This window comes from Tasmannia lanceolata, unplaced genomic scaffold (assembly GCF_043159265.1).
Source record: "Tasmannia lanceolata isolate RefF3 unplaced genomic scaffold, GAP_Taslan_0.1 ptg000008l, whole genome shotgun sequence".
NCBI classification, from domain to species: Eukaryota; Viridiplantae; Streptophyta; class Magnoliopsida; order Canellales; family Winteraceae; genus Tasmannia; species Tasmannia lanceolata.
In genome coordinates this window covers 19,346,056-19,367,192 of record NW_027518685.1, presented here as the reverse complement: position 1 = coordinate 19,367,192, position 21,137 = coordinate 19,346,056, and the positions used below count along the sequence as shown (strand labels likewise).

The window sequence follows — 21,137 nt, the reverse complement described above, 5'->3', positions numbered from 1 at the left end:
TGTTTCACGCAACCATGATTTTATAGCAGTTACTAAAGGCCATTTGATATCAGATAAGGCTGCATTTCTTGATTTTTATTCCCTCGTCATTATCCGTATAGACCTAAGCTAAGTGAAACTTCTAGTTCCCTTTCTCTTTGTGAGCTATCATGGCTGATCCGGCACATGCTATTCAAATCAAGAAGTTGAATAAACAAAACTACGACACTTGGGCTTTCATGTGGTGGAAGTTTTTAACTAGTGACTATTTTTATATGTTTAAGCACTGCTCAAGTAGTAGTAGGTCATAGAAAAGCTCATTTCCACATAATATCCTGTGCTTGTAAGTTGAGTGATATGTTTTCTGTTTCAATAGCTAATCCTAGTTTCTAGGTTGAATGATACATTTTACATTTCAATCATGTATTTCAGCTATTGCATGATTACATTTTTCTACCATTGGTGATTTAGAAGCCAGATCTGACCCAGTACCAATTGTAATCACTTTCTAAAAAATAAGGATGACCATTGGCAGTTAGTACTAGTTAGAAGCCAGAATGCCAAACACAAAGTACTTCGTTTTTTTTTTAGCGATTGTTTTTCCTTTCACATTGAAGAGGTGAAATAAAATTATTACAAAACAAAAAGAAATAAAAGAAGGCCAAACTCAAGGGCCCAACATCTGGTGACACCTCAGTAATTTGGCATATAATGGAAAAATATAATATCACTTCAAGTAATCTTAAAATTTCCAAACAATCGGCCGAAGAATTTTCTGAGTTATGAATATAAGAAAACAGCAACCTGAGAAATTCAGATAAATATCTGTTTCTTTAAAGTAGAAAAACGTAATAGAAAAACCCCATGGAAGGTGAGGGACCTTAACTAATTAATGACGAGCAGACAACAGCCTTCAAACCTCATCAGAGCCCAGCCTAAAGACTTCAGCCTGCTAGCATCTCTACCAGAAAGGCATCGAATCGCCAGCATCAGCCCCCAAAATCAAAAGTGTCTCACCAGATTATCACAGATGCCAACACCAAACCAGTGCCCCTATGCTCTCCTTGAGCCCTTCAATTCATTTTTTCTGCTACCATTGAATTTCAGATTTAAGCATTCAAGAAACGATAGCACCACACATCATATCTATAATTTTCTGAGAAGTCACTGCATACTCCAACCATTTATTAATCAAACTCCTCTAAGGTACCTCTTTGAAAAAAAACCCAATGATGGCACTTTGGAATACTTCGAATATACTGCAGGAGATGAAACGTCTTAGGGAATTATTGTCAGAAGAAACAAGAGAGTTCCACTATTTCTAAATCCAGCCTGTTGTTCAATGGAAAATGGCCAACAACTGAGAGGGGGAGGAATGTCATGGCCAGAGGAGAGAAAGAGGCGCAGAGAGGTGTTAGGCTAATCAATCATCAGGGTTGAATAGGCGAGGGAGAGAGACAATGGAAAAGGTTAGCGTCCAGTGGTGAGAACAGTCAAGAAGGAAAGTGGCACAATAGTTTTGGAGGGTGGAAAAAGATGGAGGTGTTGGTATCGCCAGCAACGATTGTGACATTGAGGAGGTAACGGTGGGAGAAGAAGAGAATGGCGATAATAAGCAGCTGGTAGGAGAGAGGAGGCAACTGTTCGGCAAAGGAACATTACAGAATTAACCTATTTGATCAGTTCAAAATGTTTGCCTGGCCATGTGTAGCCAAACAATGAATGGTTACCATTTGATGGTAAATGACTAATTACACAAGCGATACTCTTAACAAAATAATGTTTCTTATCAAGAATAAGAAAAAGGAAAAGATAAGGCATGAATTGTTTGAGGTTCTCTCTCAACAGGAGACCTTTAGGAGATGAAGACCAATTTACAGGTAAAGGAGACTACAGCCTTCTTTCAACATTTTATAATGTCCAAGGTTAGAAAATGGTGTCACATAATGCTTCACTCGATGTACCTATCAATTTTCATAAGCATGAAGTTTCCATCATATGACTCCTTTAAAAGGTTATAGAGGTCTCGCTTATAAAGGAATTGTATAGTATGACCTCATCAATACAAAATCTTCCCTTAAATCCTTATTTTGCAAGTAGACGAGAAGGGGTTCCTTCTGTTCCTAGAGGTGAGGCCTTGGGACCTAATGGATTACCCATCTTTCTGGTGTTCTACAATATATGACAGCAAGTAATATCACACAACTGATGGACAAACTTTTCGAAAGCTGTAAATCTAATTTTGGCAACTGACACTTCCTTCCTCTCATTCCCAACACAGATAACACTTTCTTCTCAAAGGAAGGTTACTGAATCTATCCAATCAGCCTCCTTTTTCTCTTCTCAAAGTGCCTTCGGAAAACAGTTACCAATATTGACCTTATAAAAATCGGAAATCACATGCAGCAACCCCTGTTTTGGGTTCTTCAGAGAATGACATTTAGCCCAAACATGAGCAATTGGGTATGGTGATTTCTATATACCGTTCTATTTTCTATCTTAATTAATGATGGCCAAGAAAGATTATTTGGGATTTTGCAAGGCCAACGTCAAAGTAATCCTCCGTAACCATTTTTATTCATCCTTGTGGTCAAGGCAATTGCTAACTTAGTTCAAAGAACACTGCCAAGCAATGGGGGTGTTACGGTTTTCCAATCATTGAGATGTTGATTGCATGGTAACAGTTCATTGGGCTCCTACTCATGGAGGTTGAATCTCTGTCCAGATAATTTCCTTTGACCAAGAGGATCTAAGCAAAAAATCAATCTTCATGAGATTTTGACCCACCATTGGGGTGATGGAAGGGTTTTCACCCCATGCGAAATCACTGCGCACAGTGGAACTAGAAATCGTGTAGACCAAAAAATTTCTCGTCAATTTCGCCCGTTAACCTAGGTCATAGGGTCTAGATGATCTGATGGTGATATAATTAAAAATATAAGACATAAAAATACCTTTGTAACTGGTCGTAATATCAGCCTCTGCTTGATCTACTCCCCGAACGGCCACGAACGATCCGATCGCCGCAGACCCGCAAGTTGAACAGATGGATTCCTTCAATTACGCGAAGGGAAGTTGAAGAACTTTTCTTCAAACATATGCACTGATCTATCAGCACCTTTGGATATGTATTTAAATTTTCTTAATGGAGCTTTAGGTTTTTTCTCAAAACAATTTGTACTAGAATTGAAAAACTAGGAGAGAGAGAGAGAGAGAGAGAGAGAGAGAGAGAGAGAGAGAACTTGAGAGGAGAAGGGAAAGATAAAAGAAAATGTTTGGAACATTTTCCCAAAAGGGGAGAACAAATTTTCCAGTCCTAAAATCTGTAGAAAACGTTCTCATATGTGTTTATATAGTTTTTTGCTTTCCTCCTTTAAAGTTTCCAATTAATTCTCCTTAAAACTAGCTAATTCAGAAAACTAGCTTTTATCTTTTTCATTAAAAAGAAAAAAGATTTAATTGGAAATCTTTAATACTAATTTGGAAGTGTCTCCCACAAGTGGAAACACCTTTTTCCCCTTTGATAAACGTTCCCAATTGGCTCAAATTAAATTCCTAAAATAACTCCAAAAATCTCTCCTACATTCTCTCTTTTTCCACTTTCCCACTACAAAGCTGCTAACCAATTTTCAAGCCCATTTTCGGACTACTAGATGAAAGAATCTGGAAAAGTCATAAACTACGTAGTAGCCCTTTAAAAGATCTTTCCAATGAGTATTTAAACACTCAATTTGGCCAAAAGGTCAGAGAGTTATGACTGTTTTAGTAAAACGGGTCTATAAGCTAAATAAACACTTGTTATTTAATTTTTCTAATAAAATAATTTTGTTTCCTCCCATCCAATGGGATAAAAGCTCCATCCATATTATCCTATAATTTTCAAAATACCCCTAACTTAACAATTAACTCTTTGGGTATTCCAAATGCGTCATCCGGTGTGTATCCACCAAAGGATTACGCAAATCTTTTCCCTCGCATCAAATGCGACAAATCTAGTCCGTCCGTGCAATCTAGTAAATGCGGGACCCTTATCCAAGGATATAAATGGGTCCATTCGAGTTGTGAGAGGGATCATTGCAAGGATCCGACGGTCGATCCTGCAGAACCCAATAATGGGCCTACTACGATTTTATTCAGTAGTCAATAACTACAATCGCATTAGATTGGTGGCCTCCATTGAGACCTAACCCTGCGATGACCGTCAAATCATCATGAATCACATCCAATATGTGCAGGTCCCTTCTCCATTCCACATCTACGAGTCCTATGGGGGGTGGACAATTACTACCCCTTGGACCCACTCACAATATACCTTCCAGTCAAGCAGTTAAGGCCACAAATGCATTTGCAAAAACTATTTAAAAAACATACAAGTGTTTTAATAAAACATCTGATAAACCATTTATCAAATCTGCTTGGCCAAGCTATTTTATAGGCCTATCTGACCGAAACTGCAGATGATCTCCCCGTAATTGCGGCGGAGAATTCCATGTCGGGTATCCCTATTAGCCTCGTGGGTTTGTCCAAGACTCCAGCACTACCCTCTGGTGATCCATAGAAGAACCACGGTTAGATAGACCAAGAATCTAGGCCGGGCCCACAAACCAATATGACCCCTCAAGTCTAAGGACATATAAAGGGTCATGTCTGGTAGAATAGCCTTACTCTTATCCACAGGCTATTCTAATGTGATCATGTTCAGTGCCCAATCCCTATTGTCGCACCCACTCTTCTTGCTTAGGGTCCACTACCCAAGTGACTAAGATAAGCCACTTCAAGACAAGATCATGTAGACAAGACTAGTGTTGGTTGTGTACCGGAGGAGATGTCCAAATCTCAACCCCAGGTAGGAACTTTTAAGGTCTGCAAATAACCAGAATAACATATCTCACTGCTCCTTAGGATTTGTGAATCATTGAGCATGGTATTCCTGCTTTGCTACATAAGGAAGAATATGTGCCAAATAATAAGCACATCAAACATATTCAATCTGTTAATACCCAATAAATGTCATGAAATATTTCCTTTATTAATTTTAATGTGACAAGATATATGAACTGTACTGGCTTTTAGGGCACTAATTCTAACATGGGGTTCTCGATCTAGATAATTTCCTTTGATCTAGGGGATTCTAGGCAAGCGATCAATCTTCATGAGAGTTTGGTCCACCTTTGGGGATCACATACAAAGTATTGCTCATTTTATTGGTTGATAGAAAGGTTTCTTACCTTTAATTGTCTAAGTCTCAAACTAAAGGATAAGAGAATGAATGAGATAGATTGGAATCTTTGGTATCCTAAGCCCACATTGAGAGTTTTCTCATTCACAAGGCTAGCCATGAATAAAAAATGAGTCATTCACCTGGATTGTCATCTTTGGTATCCTAAGCCCACATTGAGAGTTTTCTCATTCACATGGCTTGAAAGGAGTACCCAATTGTCCACAAAATGACGTTTCATATTGCAACGGAGTGACCCAATGAATTGTCATGGAAATTTGTAAAGTGACATTTTTTTTTTGCATGGTTTGTGAAGTGACAACTTCAACTAGTTTTATTTGTATCATCCTATCTCAACCAATACTAGATTAGGTGGACGCAAATGGATTTTATTCACATGCTAAAGCAGAGGGGCCGTTTGGATACACGGATTTTAGAATCTTGGATTTCCTCAAAATCCTGGATGAGAGACGAGAGGAGGAGACCATCCGTCGTTTTCTGATGGGGGAGAGATTTCTAAAACCTGAATTTCTTACTTAAAATCCAGGATAATGGATTGTAAAATCCAGAATTTTACACTGCTGTCAAACTAACACCCGGATTCTAAAATTCACATATCCAAACAGCCCAGAAGATTTGAAGTGTTTTTTTTTCTGTTTATGATGATGAAATATCACTAAACCAAAATCAAAAAGTACAGCATGACCGAGGAGGTATCTCAAGGAAATAAAAGGTTTGAGTTCATTTCAAGTGGGTGGATAAATTGTATTTTGATAGTAATATGAAAGCAGCACAGGGGATGCTAGCTCAATGGGTGCTTTCTCAATGAAGATGGGGGGAGCTAATGCTTGGTATATTGAAACTTTGGCGCTTTAAAATGGCATAACTTTAATTCAAGCTAGAGGCTATGACTGAGTCATTATATGGGATTCACTAACTGTTTTTCATTGAATTGAGATGTTAGACAGTGGTGTGGCCTTTAAGTCAATTTTACACGGATATGTTGAGTACATGTTGAATTATGCATGATGGTTAATGCGATTATATTTTACCTAACCTATGGATATTTCTTATTATTGCATTCTTGTGATAATGCAGGTTGAAACTAGAATAAATAGTCAATTTAAGCATATAATCAGCTAAGGATCAACGATAGGCTGGTCTACTACTTGCGTAGCAAGACCAAACATGTTGAGCAGGACAAGGTTAATCACACGAAGGTGATAAGCAACACTGATTCCTTAAAAGATCAGGATGAACATATGTATTGTCGTAAACCAGGATAGAATGCCAAATACAATTTAGTTAACCAAAGTTGATAAGAACTTATCCTACCTGGTGTAAATATGGGACAATACACCTAGTTTGAGATTTTTATTAAAGCTTTCTAGAATTATACCAAAACAGATGGTCTTGTATCATATAGCATATGCTGAAGACCATTACATATAGGTATAGGAGGTTGATGCATGGCGACTCTACTTTGGCATATTTACCTAAAACCGTGATGGCTGGCTGGGACATTGCTGGGAAAGTGGCTAGACAAATATCGAATAACATATGTGCTTGAGAAAGATCTCGTTATATTATATTATGCCTGTTATATATATATATATATATATATATATATATATATATAACAGGCATAATATATATATATATATATATATATATATATATATATAATCGTAGGACACGATTCTTGATTTTGACCCGACGATCATGGTGCACAGTTATACTGCTTATCTGCTGGTGTTGTTGAGTGTTTAATCGTAGATTAACAAATTGTTTTTTAAATGTATGTATTTAGTTAATTGGTTCATGAAATATTTGTTTACTATACGAGTCGATAAATGCATGTTAGAGTGGATGGAGGCTCTAAGTTAAAACTCGTGTGGGAATGAAGCTAATTCGCTTACGATGTATGTTATGCAAGTCTAGGTCAGGCTATGTGGAGTTGGAAAAGAAGTTAGATGAAGATTTAATACATCGCTCATAGTGTTGAGAAGATGTTTGTGCCCTGAAGACCTCACTTGATTAGGTCTCAATATGAGAGATTATAGTTAGATACATAATGGAGAGAGATTCAGAGTCCACTTGAGCCATTCGAATATAATTTGCGAGGAATAAATATAACATTTTGACTCTGTCTGCTTGATGCCATTTCATTAATAATTTATGAGAAGTAAATAGAGCATTCTGAGTATTAAAGGGGATAAGGTCATTCTCTTAATACTTGGAATATCATGTCACTTTATTCATTAAGAAAGAAGACACAATTATTTGGAAAGATAGGTTATTTCTGTAAATTAGGAAGCATAGAGAAGTTAGAGGTACATTTGTAATAATCCCAATTCTAAATAGAATCAGATTATATAGAGCTGAATTTTTTGTTTTTTTTGGAAGCAATATAGAGCTTAAGTTCTCTCATCTCAAACGTAGATTTGAATTGAGAAAACCTGATGGAGTTTATATAAAACCCATCTCGGGTGCAGTGGTATGTATGTATGGATCAGAAATCCAAAACCGTAGTATTCCCTCGCCTTCTATCATTACCCATGAGCTCTCACCTCATAGCTCTCTTCTATCTCTATCATCTATCTTTATCCAGTCTATAAAGGGTGTACTCTTGTGAACAGCCAAAAGATGCTAGTACACAGCCTCCTCGGTGTGTCAATCGTCTTGCACTAGTTCAAAGAACCAGTGAGAAATTATTTGAAAATACACTTCCACCAAGCAATCATGAAGGTGTGCCACACCTACTTGGTGCTTTCAACTCATGCTGTAGACTACTCTAGGAAATTGAGAAAAATACTTCTTTACCATTTTTTTCGTAATATTTCTCCTATCGATGGAGAGGGATTCCTAATATAATTAATTAGAAAAAAAAACAAGTTGTAGATTGCATCTTTGTTAGAACTATATGCGATATTCATAATCCATTCATTGCCAGCATATTTGAGTTGGTCATCTAAAAGCATCTCTAACTAATAAATAGATGCACTTCCAATTAATCAAAGAAACAAACATAAATGTCTGATACTTCCCAACATGTAAAGGAAAAAAAGGGGGAAAGAAATAGGCTGAAGTTTTCGAAAAGTAAAAAATGCAATAGCCATAAAGTTTGTAACCTGGCAAGGGTTCGTTCATAGAATCATACAGCGGTGTTACTTATAGAAAAAAATCAAAAGGCATTAGAAAAATAAAGAATGTGAGGATACTCCACCTTAGCATCTTCAAATGTTGACATATAACCAAAGGATATCCTAACAGCTCCTGTTGGTTTCCCATTTATTATGTCATGATCATCCCAACAAACATGTCCAACCTGCCTTTGAAAAAAAATTTAATAATACACATAATTGTGATATTCTTGCAATTATATAAAATTATGTAATTAGCAATGGCCCATTTAGTATATTCATCATGAGATTAGCCATCGGATATCACAGCACTAAAAACCATGGACAATAAAAGAGTATAAGATGTACCTCTATGTTTGAAAGAAGATCAGAGTGAGATAAACCGAGATATTTTGAGCACGCACCAGGATTGCAAAAGCATCCTGTCTAAAGAAAACATGGCAACAACATCAAGAACAAACCAGATTTAATATATTGGTTTCTCAATCATCTTATTATTCTCAGTCATTGTAATTATTCGCTGCTTCATTTAATTCCATGCAAGGATCATAAAAAAATCCTCCAACAATACGAATATAATCTATTAATTAACATGAAGATTATTAGAAGCATTTTATTTATGTTTATTTAATAGAGTGACTGCATCTACTACAACGACAAACAAGATATACCCATATTGGTTTTTTCCCGATAACTACTATGGTGACTGCACCTTTACTCACCAACTTAGTCAATTGAAGCTTATAAGGGGTAAATCACATCTAGCATGACTCAAGACAAGACAAAACTGAGAAAACATACATGGATTTTTTTGATTGGGGAAGTACCCATGCCGGACAAGTATCAGATTTCGAGACTTCATGTGTTCAGTGTGACGCTTACAAGTCTCGTCCATCTTTTTTTTCTCTGAATACTACTAACACAAATTTATGTTTTATTCATCTTAGTCATAAGCTTTTATAAGGTAATAAAACCCTACATTTTCTTAGCCAATTAAAATTCCCAAATGTAACCATATTATTGTGTAAAAGTACTAAATTTTTAGAATTGATTAAAATATAGTGTCAAATGCCCACACCCACGAAAAATGGACTTAAAGGAGGATGTTGATGGTTTAGCAAAGCTCCTCTCTCTCACACACACCATCAAAATAGTGTCAACAATGATCAAAAGTCCAAAACCTCCAAGTCAACCTTGTCGTCAATCATTTACATACTATGTGGGTTGGAACTAGGGTTGCAACTTGGGTCGGGTTTTACCCGACCCGCATCAGCCCGGCCCGAAAAAACCCTGGGTCGGGTTTCAAATAGGTGGGTTTAGGGTAGGGTCGGGTTTAGATCTTAAAAACCCGAGTATTTCTCGGGTAGGGTCGGGTTTAAAGGGGAAAACCCGACCCGCACTATTTACCCGCATTATTTTCTCAGCTTTTCCTCTTAGTCTTCTTTCACTGCCGCTTCCCTCCACAAAGAAGGGGCTTCTAGGGTTTCCAAATCGCATCTCTCTCTCAAAATCGTCTTTAACTTCGTCTCTTTCACTCTCTCTTCCTTCCACGGAGAAAGGGCTTTTAGGGTTTCCAGACCTCATCTCGCTCTATTTGCAGAAATGGTGGTGACTTTCAGAGTAAGTAGTTTTTTAGCTTTTACTTTCTTCCATTCCCATTATTTCCCTGAATCTTTTCATAGTGGCTGAAATTAATAGTATTTCTACAATATCTGTTCAGATATTCTCTGTATCTGCAGAGACGTGGTTTTTCTTTCTTGATTTAAGGACCCTGGTTATGGCTTGAAGTTAGATCAAACTCTGCAGATCTGCACACATTTTACAGAAATAAATATTTTTTAGGTGGCTTTTTATTTTCTATATTTTCTTTCATTTTGTTAGTTCTGGATTTCAAGCATTTTGGGTTTTGATGACTATGAGAAGTTTTTGCCCTAGTTCAGTTCCATCTATATGTTGGGCTCACTGTAGATAATCAATAGCCCAAAATATCATTCTAATTCGATGCTACTTTAAAATGATGTGCATGTTTTCAAATGTGTACAGAGAACATGTTTCATGAATCTTCTAATAAGCAATGACCAAAAATAACGTACTACATTGTTATCTGATATATTTTATTCTTTAGAAATTTGCTGCCACAAATTGGACTTCTGAATACTCTTTCTGCTATGTACCTACGGAGGATTGGTTAGCATTAAACTCAAGCTCTTGGTTATCATTAAACTGAAGCCCTAAATGAAATTATTTTCACTTGGTCTGTCGATCACTCTCTCTAAACATTAAGGAGAAAACAGAGTATACCCATTTCTAATTTTTCAGTGGTTCTCATGGAGGAATAGTTTTCTATCTATTTCTTGGCATTCCAAGAATATATTTAGAGTTAATTGAATTCCGCGACAATGTGAAAAAACCCAACCCGACCCGACCCGAGAAACTATATCAGGTAGGGCCGGGTTTATGAATCGTGGGTTTTTCCACAAAAAAAAAAACCTGACCCGACCTGACCCGAGATAGTTTCTTGGGTTGGGTAGGGTTCCGGAAAACCCGACCTGCCCAACCCGAGTTGCGACCCTAGTTGGAACATCTAGGGAGTCATGTTCACTCAGCATCATCCAATGTTAAGGTTAAGCACATCTCTTTTACCCTTCCAATCTCCATTACCCACACCCAGATTTGACATCCATATCAGCTCATCCCTAATTCCCTAGCTCATACTTGATTCAAAAGAGCTAGATCAAGAAATGAGGTGACTACAGAAATTGGAAGTCATTTGAAATATATTACTAAAATCTTCCCACTCAACCAATGATATTGTGCACCAAGGCATCAAAACTTGGAACCATTCTCACAACAACTATTATCAAACACATACGTGTGTTAAGCTCCAACACATTATAGTACAAATGATTCACCCTTGGACCCAATGTTTTAGAGATACCTAATAAGCCTTGTTCGCTCACAACTATCCAACAGGTCAAGCCAAGATTCGGAAATGTCACTGAATAATTTAAGATATAAAATGGAAACCTTCAATGATTAGGTCGGCATAGACAATTTGGCAACTCATAGCTATGCCTGTGACAAGTCAAAATGGCTACGTTATAGTTTAGTCTGCCGAATTGGCTCATGTGTAGTTCATTTGGACATGTTGAAAAAGGTCAGTATTTGGACATGTTGGACTTTACTAATGACTCACCTATGTATTTCACACCTAGTCAATACAAGTCTCCAATTGAGTCGTAAAAGAAAGTGTGTTCTGTTAAGTAAGAGCAATGCACCAAAAATTCACATTGTGAAGAAATAATGATTCATTATAAATACCTCTTAAACAAAATATAATTTTTTTAAAACTAAAATACATAAAAAGAATAGAATTTCTCGATTATTACCCGCAACTGAATCCCGGAGAGGGAAGCCAATTTTTCCACCTCACGATATCCATACCAAGATCCATCTGGTCTCTTCAAATTAAATGCCACTGTAGGACCCATATCCATATGACAAGATGATACCTTTAGGGAAATAAAATTTAACAAATATTAATAAATTCACTACAAGTACAAACAAATACTAAATGAAGAATCGATAAATTACAGCAAAATCAAAGAACAAACTCGAAGGCACATGATAAAATCTGATGAACTCATGCCAAAGTCTGAAATGACATACTAAAAAGCTTATAAGCATAATACATACACATATGAAACTTTATGATTTGGATACATTTTCTCCACCTAGGGTTTCACAAATGCTCTGAGAAAGAGCTAATTTTTTGGGGAGTGGGGAACTATGATCCAACTATGGAAGCATATGAAAAGATCAAGAATTCAATATCACCCAATAACTAAAAGAAAAGATCCATGCCACGAAGAAATAGAGTGATGCATTCAGAGAAGGCAATCGATATAGATGGTTTCAAGAGTAATCAATTCATTAGTGCTGTTGAACCAGTACGCAATACAAAGAGTTGAGTGCAGCAGCCAGAGATTGCACCGTGAAAGTCATTTGGAATTCAGAGTTGATTGTAAGAATGATGTTGTAAAAAGTGTCAGAGCTTAGAATAACATTGATTAATTTATAAATTAGTATTTTTAAAACCTTAAAGTTGTATATAATATTTACTTACAAAAAGATCAAAGTATCAAACAAAAAAACAGCAGTTCGATAAAAATCTCATCTTTAAACTTGGATACCAAGCAACCCTCATAGAAAACCTCTAGCTCCCTAAATATTCGAACTCCCCTGTCCAACTTCCTAAACCAAAAGAAACTAAGGCCTATTAATCGGCCCACTAAATAAAACAAACAAAATACTTAATGAATAGCAAAAAAAAGGTTTCACATAAAACCCTATCTCCCATATTACGATGAAGATGAAGTCAGCGCGTGTCGCCAATCCTGTAATCGTTGCGATCTCCGGGAAATCTTAGAGTGTTCGGTCTTTTAATAATATTAGTATGCCATAACCTCACCATGACTGTCGATCTGGATCGATCCGAGTTTCTGAAGTGGTTCGAATTTCGGGCAGAGGGATTTGATCGAATGTTCTTCTATCATCGTCCCCTTCTTGGAAAGAACTCTTCCACGAGCTCAAATCATCACCATGAAAGGGGCACAGGTGTCGACCATTGAACATATCACCAACTTTCATCAGGTAGCACGATCTGATATGTGTTGCCTTTGATCTTCCATACAGTTTCTAAGGAAATTTCTAATCCTGGAGTTTATTGTACGTCCCCGATGGTAGTCTTTCTGGCAGAACATGAACCCATACCTTACTCCTACGTCGAAGATAAGTTGATTCCTCTTCCGATCCACTTGCTCCTTATGCTTCTCATTATGCTTGATGATTTTGGCTCCCATAGTTCGTAGATTCTCGACCAAAACGACCATTTTCTTTGGAGCATGCAAGGTATACAGTAGAGGGGGTCAAATCTAGCGAGCCTTGTGGATTTCTCCCGAGTAGAACCTGGAATGGTGACAAGTCAGTCTTATGGTTTTCCAGTCATCGCTAGGTTGAATTCAAGTCTGATGGAACCCGCTGTTGAGATAGATCTTGGAGAAGATGGTGTCTCCACTAAGTGAGTCGAGCATATCATTGAGCCCAGGATCAAAAACAGATATTAGTAATTTGATAGATGGTTGGACTATCAATATACATACCCCAAGAATCATCTTTCTTGCAGACTAAGAGAGCTGGAACCTCCCTCCCTCCCTCCCTCCTCTCTTCTGATGAAGACAAACTCAATAAGTTCTTCAGCCTGTTGCCTAAGCTTCTCGTGCTCTATAGGAGATATGCGGTAATGGGCTTTGTTCGGCAATGTCGCCTTCAGTATCAAATCAATCTGATGCTGCATATCTCGCATCAGAGGCAATCCATGAGGGAGGTCCTCTGGAAAGACGTTGGAGAACTCTTCGACAATCGTCTCAGTGTGCTCTGTTAGCTCTTGCACCTCTGGTTCAGGTATCCCCAAATTTGCGACTAAGGCAAATATAAAGTTGGCGTCTTAGATTACTTGCTCAAAATCTTGCCTTGATAGGCAAGCTGTCTTCATGTTCAATGCCGATGTGCGAGATTTTCCTACAAAGGGAACCAAGACCAATTTATTCCAGTCTTTGTAAAACATATACGTGTTCCTCTACCCATTATGTATGGCACTACGAATGTTTTTTTTTATGGGTTACTACGATATTATTGCCACGGACGTTCAAGTAACATGTGGCTGGCGTCCATGCTATGTGAAACCAAGTGCTATCCTTGTAGCGATCAGCCGAAGGAAAGGGTGATTAGACATCAATGAGAAATCTAGACCTCATTGGCGTTGTTTAGCCATGCAAGTTTGTAGGACTGTGGATGTGACTCATACTTGAGATTAAGTTTCTTCACGGCCTGTTGTGAGATGATGTTCTCACTTATTCCGAAATCTATGATGACTTTACATACTTTTCCCCTAATAGAACATCGGGTGGTAAAGATGTTACGGCATCGCAAACCCGTCTGGAAACTAGGGTCCGGTCGTAGGCATCCTCTGCGCCGATATACTCCTCTTCTAGAGTTTCCTCTTCCTCAAGAGAATCAAACTCTACCTCAAGAGAATCCTCAAGGACTTCTTCTAGCTCATGGGCTAATAGTTATCGTTGGGGCTTAGTACAAGGAGAAGCAAAGTGCCCAAAGCCATTACAATGAAAACATTGCATGCTCGATTGATTACTGGGTGTAATTTGCTAGGCCGACTGAGCTACGGTTTGCGACCTCGTAACTGGTCGATGAGGTGTAACCAATGTCGACAGTGTAGGGGCCTGATTTGGTGGTTTACGTAGTGGCGTTCATGTGGCGAGGAACACATTAGTCCCGTATGAAAACGAGAATGAGCCACTTCTTCTTTGAGGATCTTCTATAAGTTGAGCCTTCAAATGGGCTTCTGACACGTCATGGAAGGTGTGAACTATGGTTTTAAATTTCCACTGAAACCAACACAAAACGACCGAAATGTTTTCGTTTCCATACTCACCGAAGAAAAATCCCAATGGATTCGTTCCACTTCATTATCTAGGTAGAATTCAAAATTTTGTCCAAAAAATGGAAGGATATTCTGATTTACAATGTACAAAAAAATGATATTTCTCAAAACAAAAAAATTCCGCCCTAATCTGCTGTGAATCAAAAAAATCATGCAAATCAAAGAAACACATTTTTCCTTCTTTTCCATGGATTTTTTTTTTTGTAAAACCATATTTTGGAAAATCCTAAAAGTTTAGAAGGTATTCGTGAAAACCTTGTTTTGGGAAATCCTAAAGTTTGGATTTTTTTTCAATAAAATGTGTTTCTTTGATTCTTCAACCTTTGATTTGTTGCATTCATAGATAAATTGTCATTTGGATGTAAATGGTGCAATTATTGGTGCCAATACCAATTGCAAAGATGGGCCCATCCTAGCTGAATCGAAGGTGCTTTTCATTTCAATGTGAAGTCACAAGAATTGCTAATTTCAAAACATATGCATCATACAAATAATGAGTGTCTAAATAAGCATTGAAAGAGGAAATGTTTTTTTATGTCACTTTGTATTTCATTTCATTAATGTAGAAAACGATATTTGGTAGGCAGGATCATTGAAGTATTGAACTGCAGAACAAAGTAATCGTGTATTATGCATGGGAAGTCATATCGGCATGGGACCAACATCACCTCATAACTCTACGTTGCACTGACATACAGTCGGGGTCCTTAAAGGGATGATTGGTCATTGTACTTTCATATACTGCATTACATTGTACTTCATTATTGAATTTACTATTCCTAACATGTTCGGCAATGCATGTCACTAGGTGATCGATGTGATTAAGCCATTATGGATGGCTTTCTTGGTTATGTGATCATTTTTAACTTTTAAGTATGTATTTGTGCTTATTCTAGTATTTCACGAAGTTTCAATTTAAACTTCTATAGATGTAAGCCCTTGGATCTTGATCTTTTGAATTCCCTTTTTCTGATAAGATGTAAAAAAAATCCCTTGAATGTGATGAAATATAAAGGCATAATAGACAGGAGAAAGAAAACACAAATTCTGAACTCTATTCAAGCTCCTATTAATTTCAAACGAGAGAGGTACGTCGGCATCTATACATAAGATGGTCAAATGACCAAAATACCCCCAAAATAGATTTGACCTCTTTTAATAGTATATTAGTATCATAACCTACTTTGACACAGTAGAAGGGTCCAAGTCACAACCTTACATAGGGTTTAGGTCAAGTGGACTTGTAGAGCATGCTCTTATGAGAAAATAGAGCATGCTACGATGAGAAAAAAACATGACAGAAATAAGAAAGGATATAATACCTTATAGTGTTCAGTCAAATTCCAAGATCTTCATATGCCAGACAAACAAATAATTTAGTTCAGATATTAATTGGATCTATCCCTTGGTATTAACCTATTCATGATTATTACCTTAACATGAAGAAATGGCTTCCTACATATTAACAATCTCTCAAATGAATTTTTTATTTTCCAAAATATATAAATAAATGAGATATCTTGTCTACTTATAACCAATAAAAACTGGGTACCAAATCATTAAAATAATCATAGAAGCAATATACTTGTTCCCAAAAAACATTTATTCAGTACTTCGACCAAGAAGTTTAAAATATAGCTTATTTTAACTTGGTATAGACATGAATTTAATTTAACTCTGAAAATATAAACCCAAATGTTACAATTAAGTAGACATCGACCTTGGCATTGTCCCTTCCATAAAGTACACAAACGCCGGCTCCATTTTCATGCCTCAAGCCAAAAAGCATTCTCCTCGAGAAATTAGCCAGAGACATTGTATGCCTAAAAACAAACAAGATAAGCAACTTTTAGAACTTCTATATCCTCAAACATAAGCATCATTACTTAAAGCAACTATGTTCAATCAGAGAAGAGCTTTGTACTTGCTTACTGTCTTGAATAATCAAAATAAATCCAAATGATGGTATGTACATAGATAATTTCTCTTACCATTAGTAGTTCAACCATAAATGTACCACGGATAACAAAAAAACAAACTAAATACTTGCAGAAGAGAGCAAGCAGAGAAATTTGATAATTACAACAGTCAAAGAAAATCCACGGTGGCCATTCAAAAACAAAGAAAATCCGTGTTGTTTCTATGTTAGAGTCAGAGATAAGTTGATCATTAATTTTTTGGAAGATGAATAAGTAGATCATTAATATTAACTTGAATGGTGTTAAATAGAAGATAGAAGAACAAAAATGTGGAAGAAACAATTAGAAGATCCAAGAATAACTAGAGGACTCTTTCTTCCTCATTTAACCTCAATAAGATGTGCAATGTTCAGATGCATGTGAAATGATTTCTATGAGAACATCACCCTCTCCCACATAATCTTAAAAGGAAACTTTCAGTGAGGCGATCCAAAAGATGTCATGTGCATCGAAATGGACATCAAATATAACTTCGAAAGTGCTATGAAATTTCATGGGTTCAATGATTGCTTGCTAAAGATCACTGAATGCATTGGAACTCCAAATTCTTCAATCCTAGAAAATGGTTCTCAAAAGGGATACTACAAATTATTGGAAGAATGTGTCCATGGACTCTTTTGCATTGTTATCGATATGTTCACAAACCAGAATGAAATTTCATGTCCTTTGTTTAGAGGTAATGGTTCAGTTGCAGAATAGAATTTTGGGAAGAAGAAGATACTTCTCCCATTGGTGGGAAACCTCCATCTACTAATCAATGTGTTGTACACCTACAATTAAACCCTTAATGAGGAATAAAGAGAAAAAGCACATTAAGACCACTCCAAGTACACAAACACCCTCTAAGGCTCGCCCTAAAGTTGATGAATAGATTTTGATCATTCTCAACTTGGTACTGTTATTCAAATGTTGGTTTCATGGCAAATCTTTGTCAAACACATCACCCAGCTGATTTGCAATATAAATGTACGGGGTGGAAATTTCTTATTTTCGACCATTCTCTAACATAATGACAACCCAACTTAATGGGCTTGTTTCTATCGTGTAAGATGGGATTTGATGCAAAGTGAATAGCAACTTGATTATCACAAAATATATGCTTAACATATCTCACTGCAAATCCCAACTCTCTAAGCACCTTCTGATGTAGGGTAAGGAAGAGAAATAGAAGAAAGAGGAGAAAAGAGGAACAGGAGAAGAGAAGAAGAAGAATAGAAGAAGAATAGGGGAAGAAGAGGAAGAGGGGAAAGAATGGATGAGAAAGAGGAGAAGAGAAGATTTCGAGGGGAGAAATCTCAATCAATCTTATTAATCTATAGTCAATGGGATGGAAATAAAATTCTATAAAAATAAAAGCCCTAAAACTAAAAACATGGAAATAAAATCCTAGAAACTAAATAACATGGTAATAAGAATCCTACAAACTAAATAAAATGTAAATAAATACTAATGGGAAGATATGCCTCTTATTTGGCCTACTATCTGCATCATTCTCTCCCTCTTGAAAAGAATTCGCCCTCGAGCTCTAGTCCACCTAGATCAAATACTTAGACTTCTAACCCATTGAAGCAGCAGGAGTTGCAATCCGTCGTAGTCTCGAATGCCGTAGAACGCTCGTGATATCTGTGAAAGTGGTTTGGAACGCGAGCGTAGTGATATAGAAGACATCATCCATGGAGGACCATAAAGAAATGAACCTCCCTTGACAAATAATGCGGCAGGGAATATAGTAATGTACTCCTGCACCGGAGTGATGGCCATGGGTAGCATCAATCCATGCTCTATAAGGTCAATCTCTAGCAAGCCTCGGCAAAACTTTTCAATAATACTCTGTTTTGTAGTCTCATCTGGCCCAGCTGAACCAATCTCTTCAAATGCTAAGACCACCTGATCAATCTGCGAAACAAGCTCATCTCTGTCAGCACAAAGCTCGACAATCTGCTCAATGAGCTCAAAGATAGGGCAATCCTCAATAATATGCTCTCGATCATCCGTCTCAGGTAATGGCTCATCAGTTAGGTCACTCGCCTCTGACTCATGATGGTGTCGGTCAACTCTATCAATGGATCAATCTTACGTGGCTCTACCACAATATATGTCTCGACTGTGGAAGTGTCAAGCTGTCTCTTTAGATGCTAGGCAATCGGCCCTCGGGAAATCTCGGAATCGCCATGCTCATCAATGTCGGCCTCATCAATCATTGGACTCTCTGGATCAATATCTGTCATATCTGACTGTATCTGCCATCATAGACTCTGTATCCGACATAATCATAGGCCCAACATCTATAATGGTCTCACAAACAATGGAACCCAGCTCCTTCTCAATAGTGTTAGTAACTTCCTTCTCCCCTTCATGAGAACTAATATCATTAACATGTGGTGGGGGAGAAGAAATAGCTAAGTAGTTCTACAAATCCCACTCATGGCGGGCTGCAGCTTCTTCACGCATCAATCTCCTTTCATATTGATGTGCCAATATCGCATAAAAACTCATAACATATCTCTTTCTATCAAGGAAATGGAGGCTCGCCTTCGTGGCGACGCGCCGTTACCATGCAAATCCAAAACGACTGGGCTTGTCGTCTCGCGGTTTCTCTGACTCTGTAGATAATCGCTCGGTGATCATAGCCATAGTGCTCATGATATGCGTCTAGAGCATCGATCCACCGTAAACATGCATCTTCATAATAGCTATAGAGAGTGTACCCTTGTAAATATCGATCTTCGTATGGAACAACTGGTGGAGCCATTGGGATTGGTGTCAAAAAATGAAATCTATCGTCTGATCTGTCTGTCATGTCAAATGGAACACAACGTTTTTCATAAATCTCAAATCAGATGTTGGAAAGCTGCTGATCGGATAATGGAACATGATCAAAGGCTGATATTTCTCCTGAAACTGAGATGGATGTGCTCTACTAGTCGCACGGAACAACTTTCGTGTTGAAGTCGTGAATCAATTCCAGGTGAAAAAAGCCTAGATGAGGAGAGAGAAACTAGAGAGAGAAAGTGTGGCCGAGTGAAGAGAAAGAAAAAAAACTCTATTTCTGTTTTTTTCTTTTTCTTTTTCTTTTTCTTTTCCTTTTCTCCTGTTCTTTCTTTTCTCTAGTGGTCACGTGCACCACTTACACTCAGTGGCCACGTGCACCTCTAACCTATTACATTGTATACAGAGAGCTTCCTGTTTCTCTTAAAATTTGTTACCTCGTTACGAAGTGGTCTCAGTCAAGGTTTAAAATTTCGGCTTCGGTACAGTTTTCGGACCCTGAAATTTCGAAATTTCGGTCGAAATCTGGTACAAAAATCGAAACCAATATTTTATTCAATATTAAATTCCAGTGAAATACTAAATTAATTTAAAAAAAAAAACAGATTTTTTGGGTCAAATTTTGGAAAAACCGAAATTTCGGCCGAAATAAATGACCATTTCGGTTTTTGGTGGTTTCGGTGGAGGCCGAAACCGAAATTTGGCGAAATTTCGGATTTTGCCCTTTACCAAATTTCGACCGAAATTTCGGAATTTCAGTCCGAATTGTTGATTTAATGTAATTTAAAAAAAAAAATATTTGGTCAAAATTTTGGTCCGAAATTTCAAAATTTATTAAATACTCTTTTATTTTTTATCAAATTTCGGCCCGAAATTTCGGATTTCAGTGGGGTCCGAAATAGGTACCGAAACCGAAATTTAAAACCTTGTTCTCAATACACTTCTTGAATTGCTAGGGACCCACTAATCAAATAATAAGGTAAGCTACTTGTTTTGTACGTGTCATGCAACAGCCCTTTTTTATTAAATGATATTGCAAGTAACAAGTAGAGATGACAAAATCTTTTACCTGCTATTGCAGGTTACATGTAAGGTTCTAACTTCTTTAGTTGCCTGTTATAACAGGTTACAAGCTCTGATACCAAATTAGATGTGGGACCGGGAAGAGAAATAGAAGAAAGAGGAGAAAAGAGATGAAGAGAAGAGAAGAGAAGAAGAAGAATACAAGAAAAATAGGGGAAGAAGAGGAAGAGGGGAAAGAATAGAGAAAAAGAGGGCAAGAGAAGAATTAGAGAGAAATCCCAATCAATCTTATTAATCATCAAAACTTATAATTCCTAATACAATGAGGCCTATATATAGGCAATGGGATGGAAAATTTCATGGAAAATAAAAGCCCTAAAACTAAAAACATGGAAATAAAATCCTAGGAACTAAATAACATGAAAATAAGAATCTCAACTCAACTCAACTAAGCCTTTGTCCCAAACTAGTTGGGGTCGGCAACATGGAAATAAGAATCCTATAAA

General features: G+C 37.2%; 1 protein-coding gene across 4 annotated transcripts in view; it reads right to left on the bottom strand.

The window, feature by feature from the left end:
* The window catches only part of ABA3 (molybdenum cofactor sulfurase (LOS5) (ABA3)), a 67,794-nt gene that overhangs the window by 23,120 nt on the left and 23,537 nt on the right, over positions 1-21,137 (bottom strand). For all 4 annotated transcript variants that reach the window (XR_013253037.1, XM_077388371.1, XM_077388370.1 and 1 more), the window contains exons 11-14: positions 16,581-16,683; positions 11,730-11,852; positions 8,689-8,766; positions 8,424-8,525 (exon numbers count right to left, since the gene is read on the bottom strand). Coding sequence is in view for 3 of the 4 variants with exons in the window: in XM_077388371.1 (XP_077244486.1) it covers positions 8,424-8,525; positions 8,689-8,766; positions 11,730-11,852; positions 16,581-16,683 (406 nt within the window). In the remaining variant the exon portion in view is untranslated. The remainder of the gene's footprint in view (positions 1-8,423; positions 8,526-8,688; positions 8,767-11,729; positions 11,853-16,580; positions 16,684-21,137) is intronic.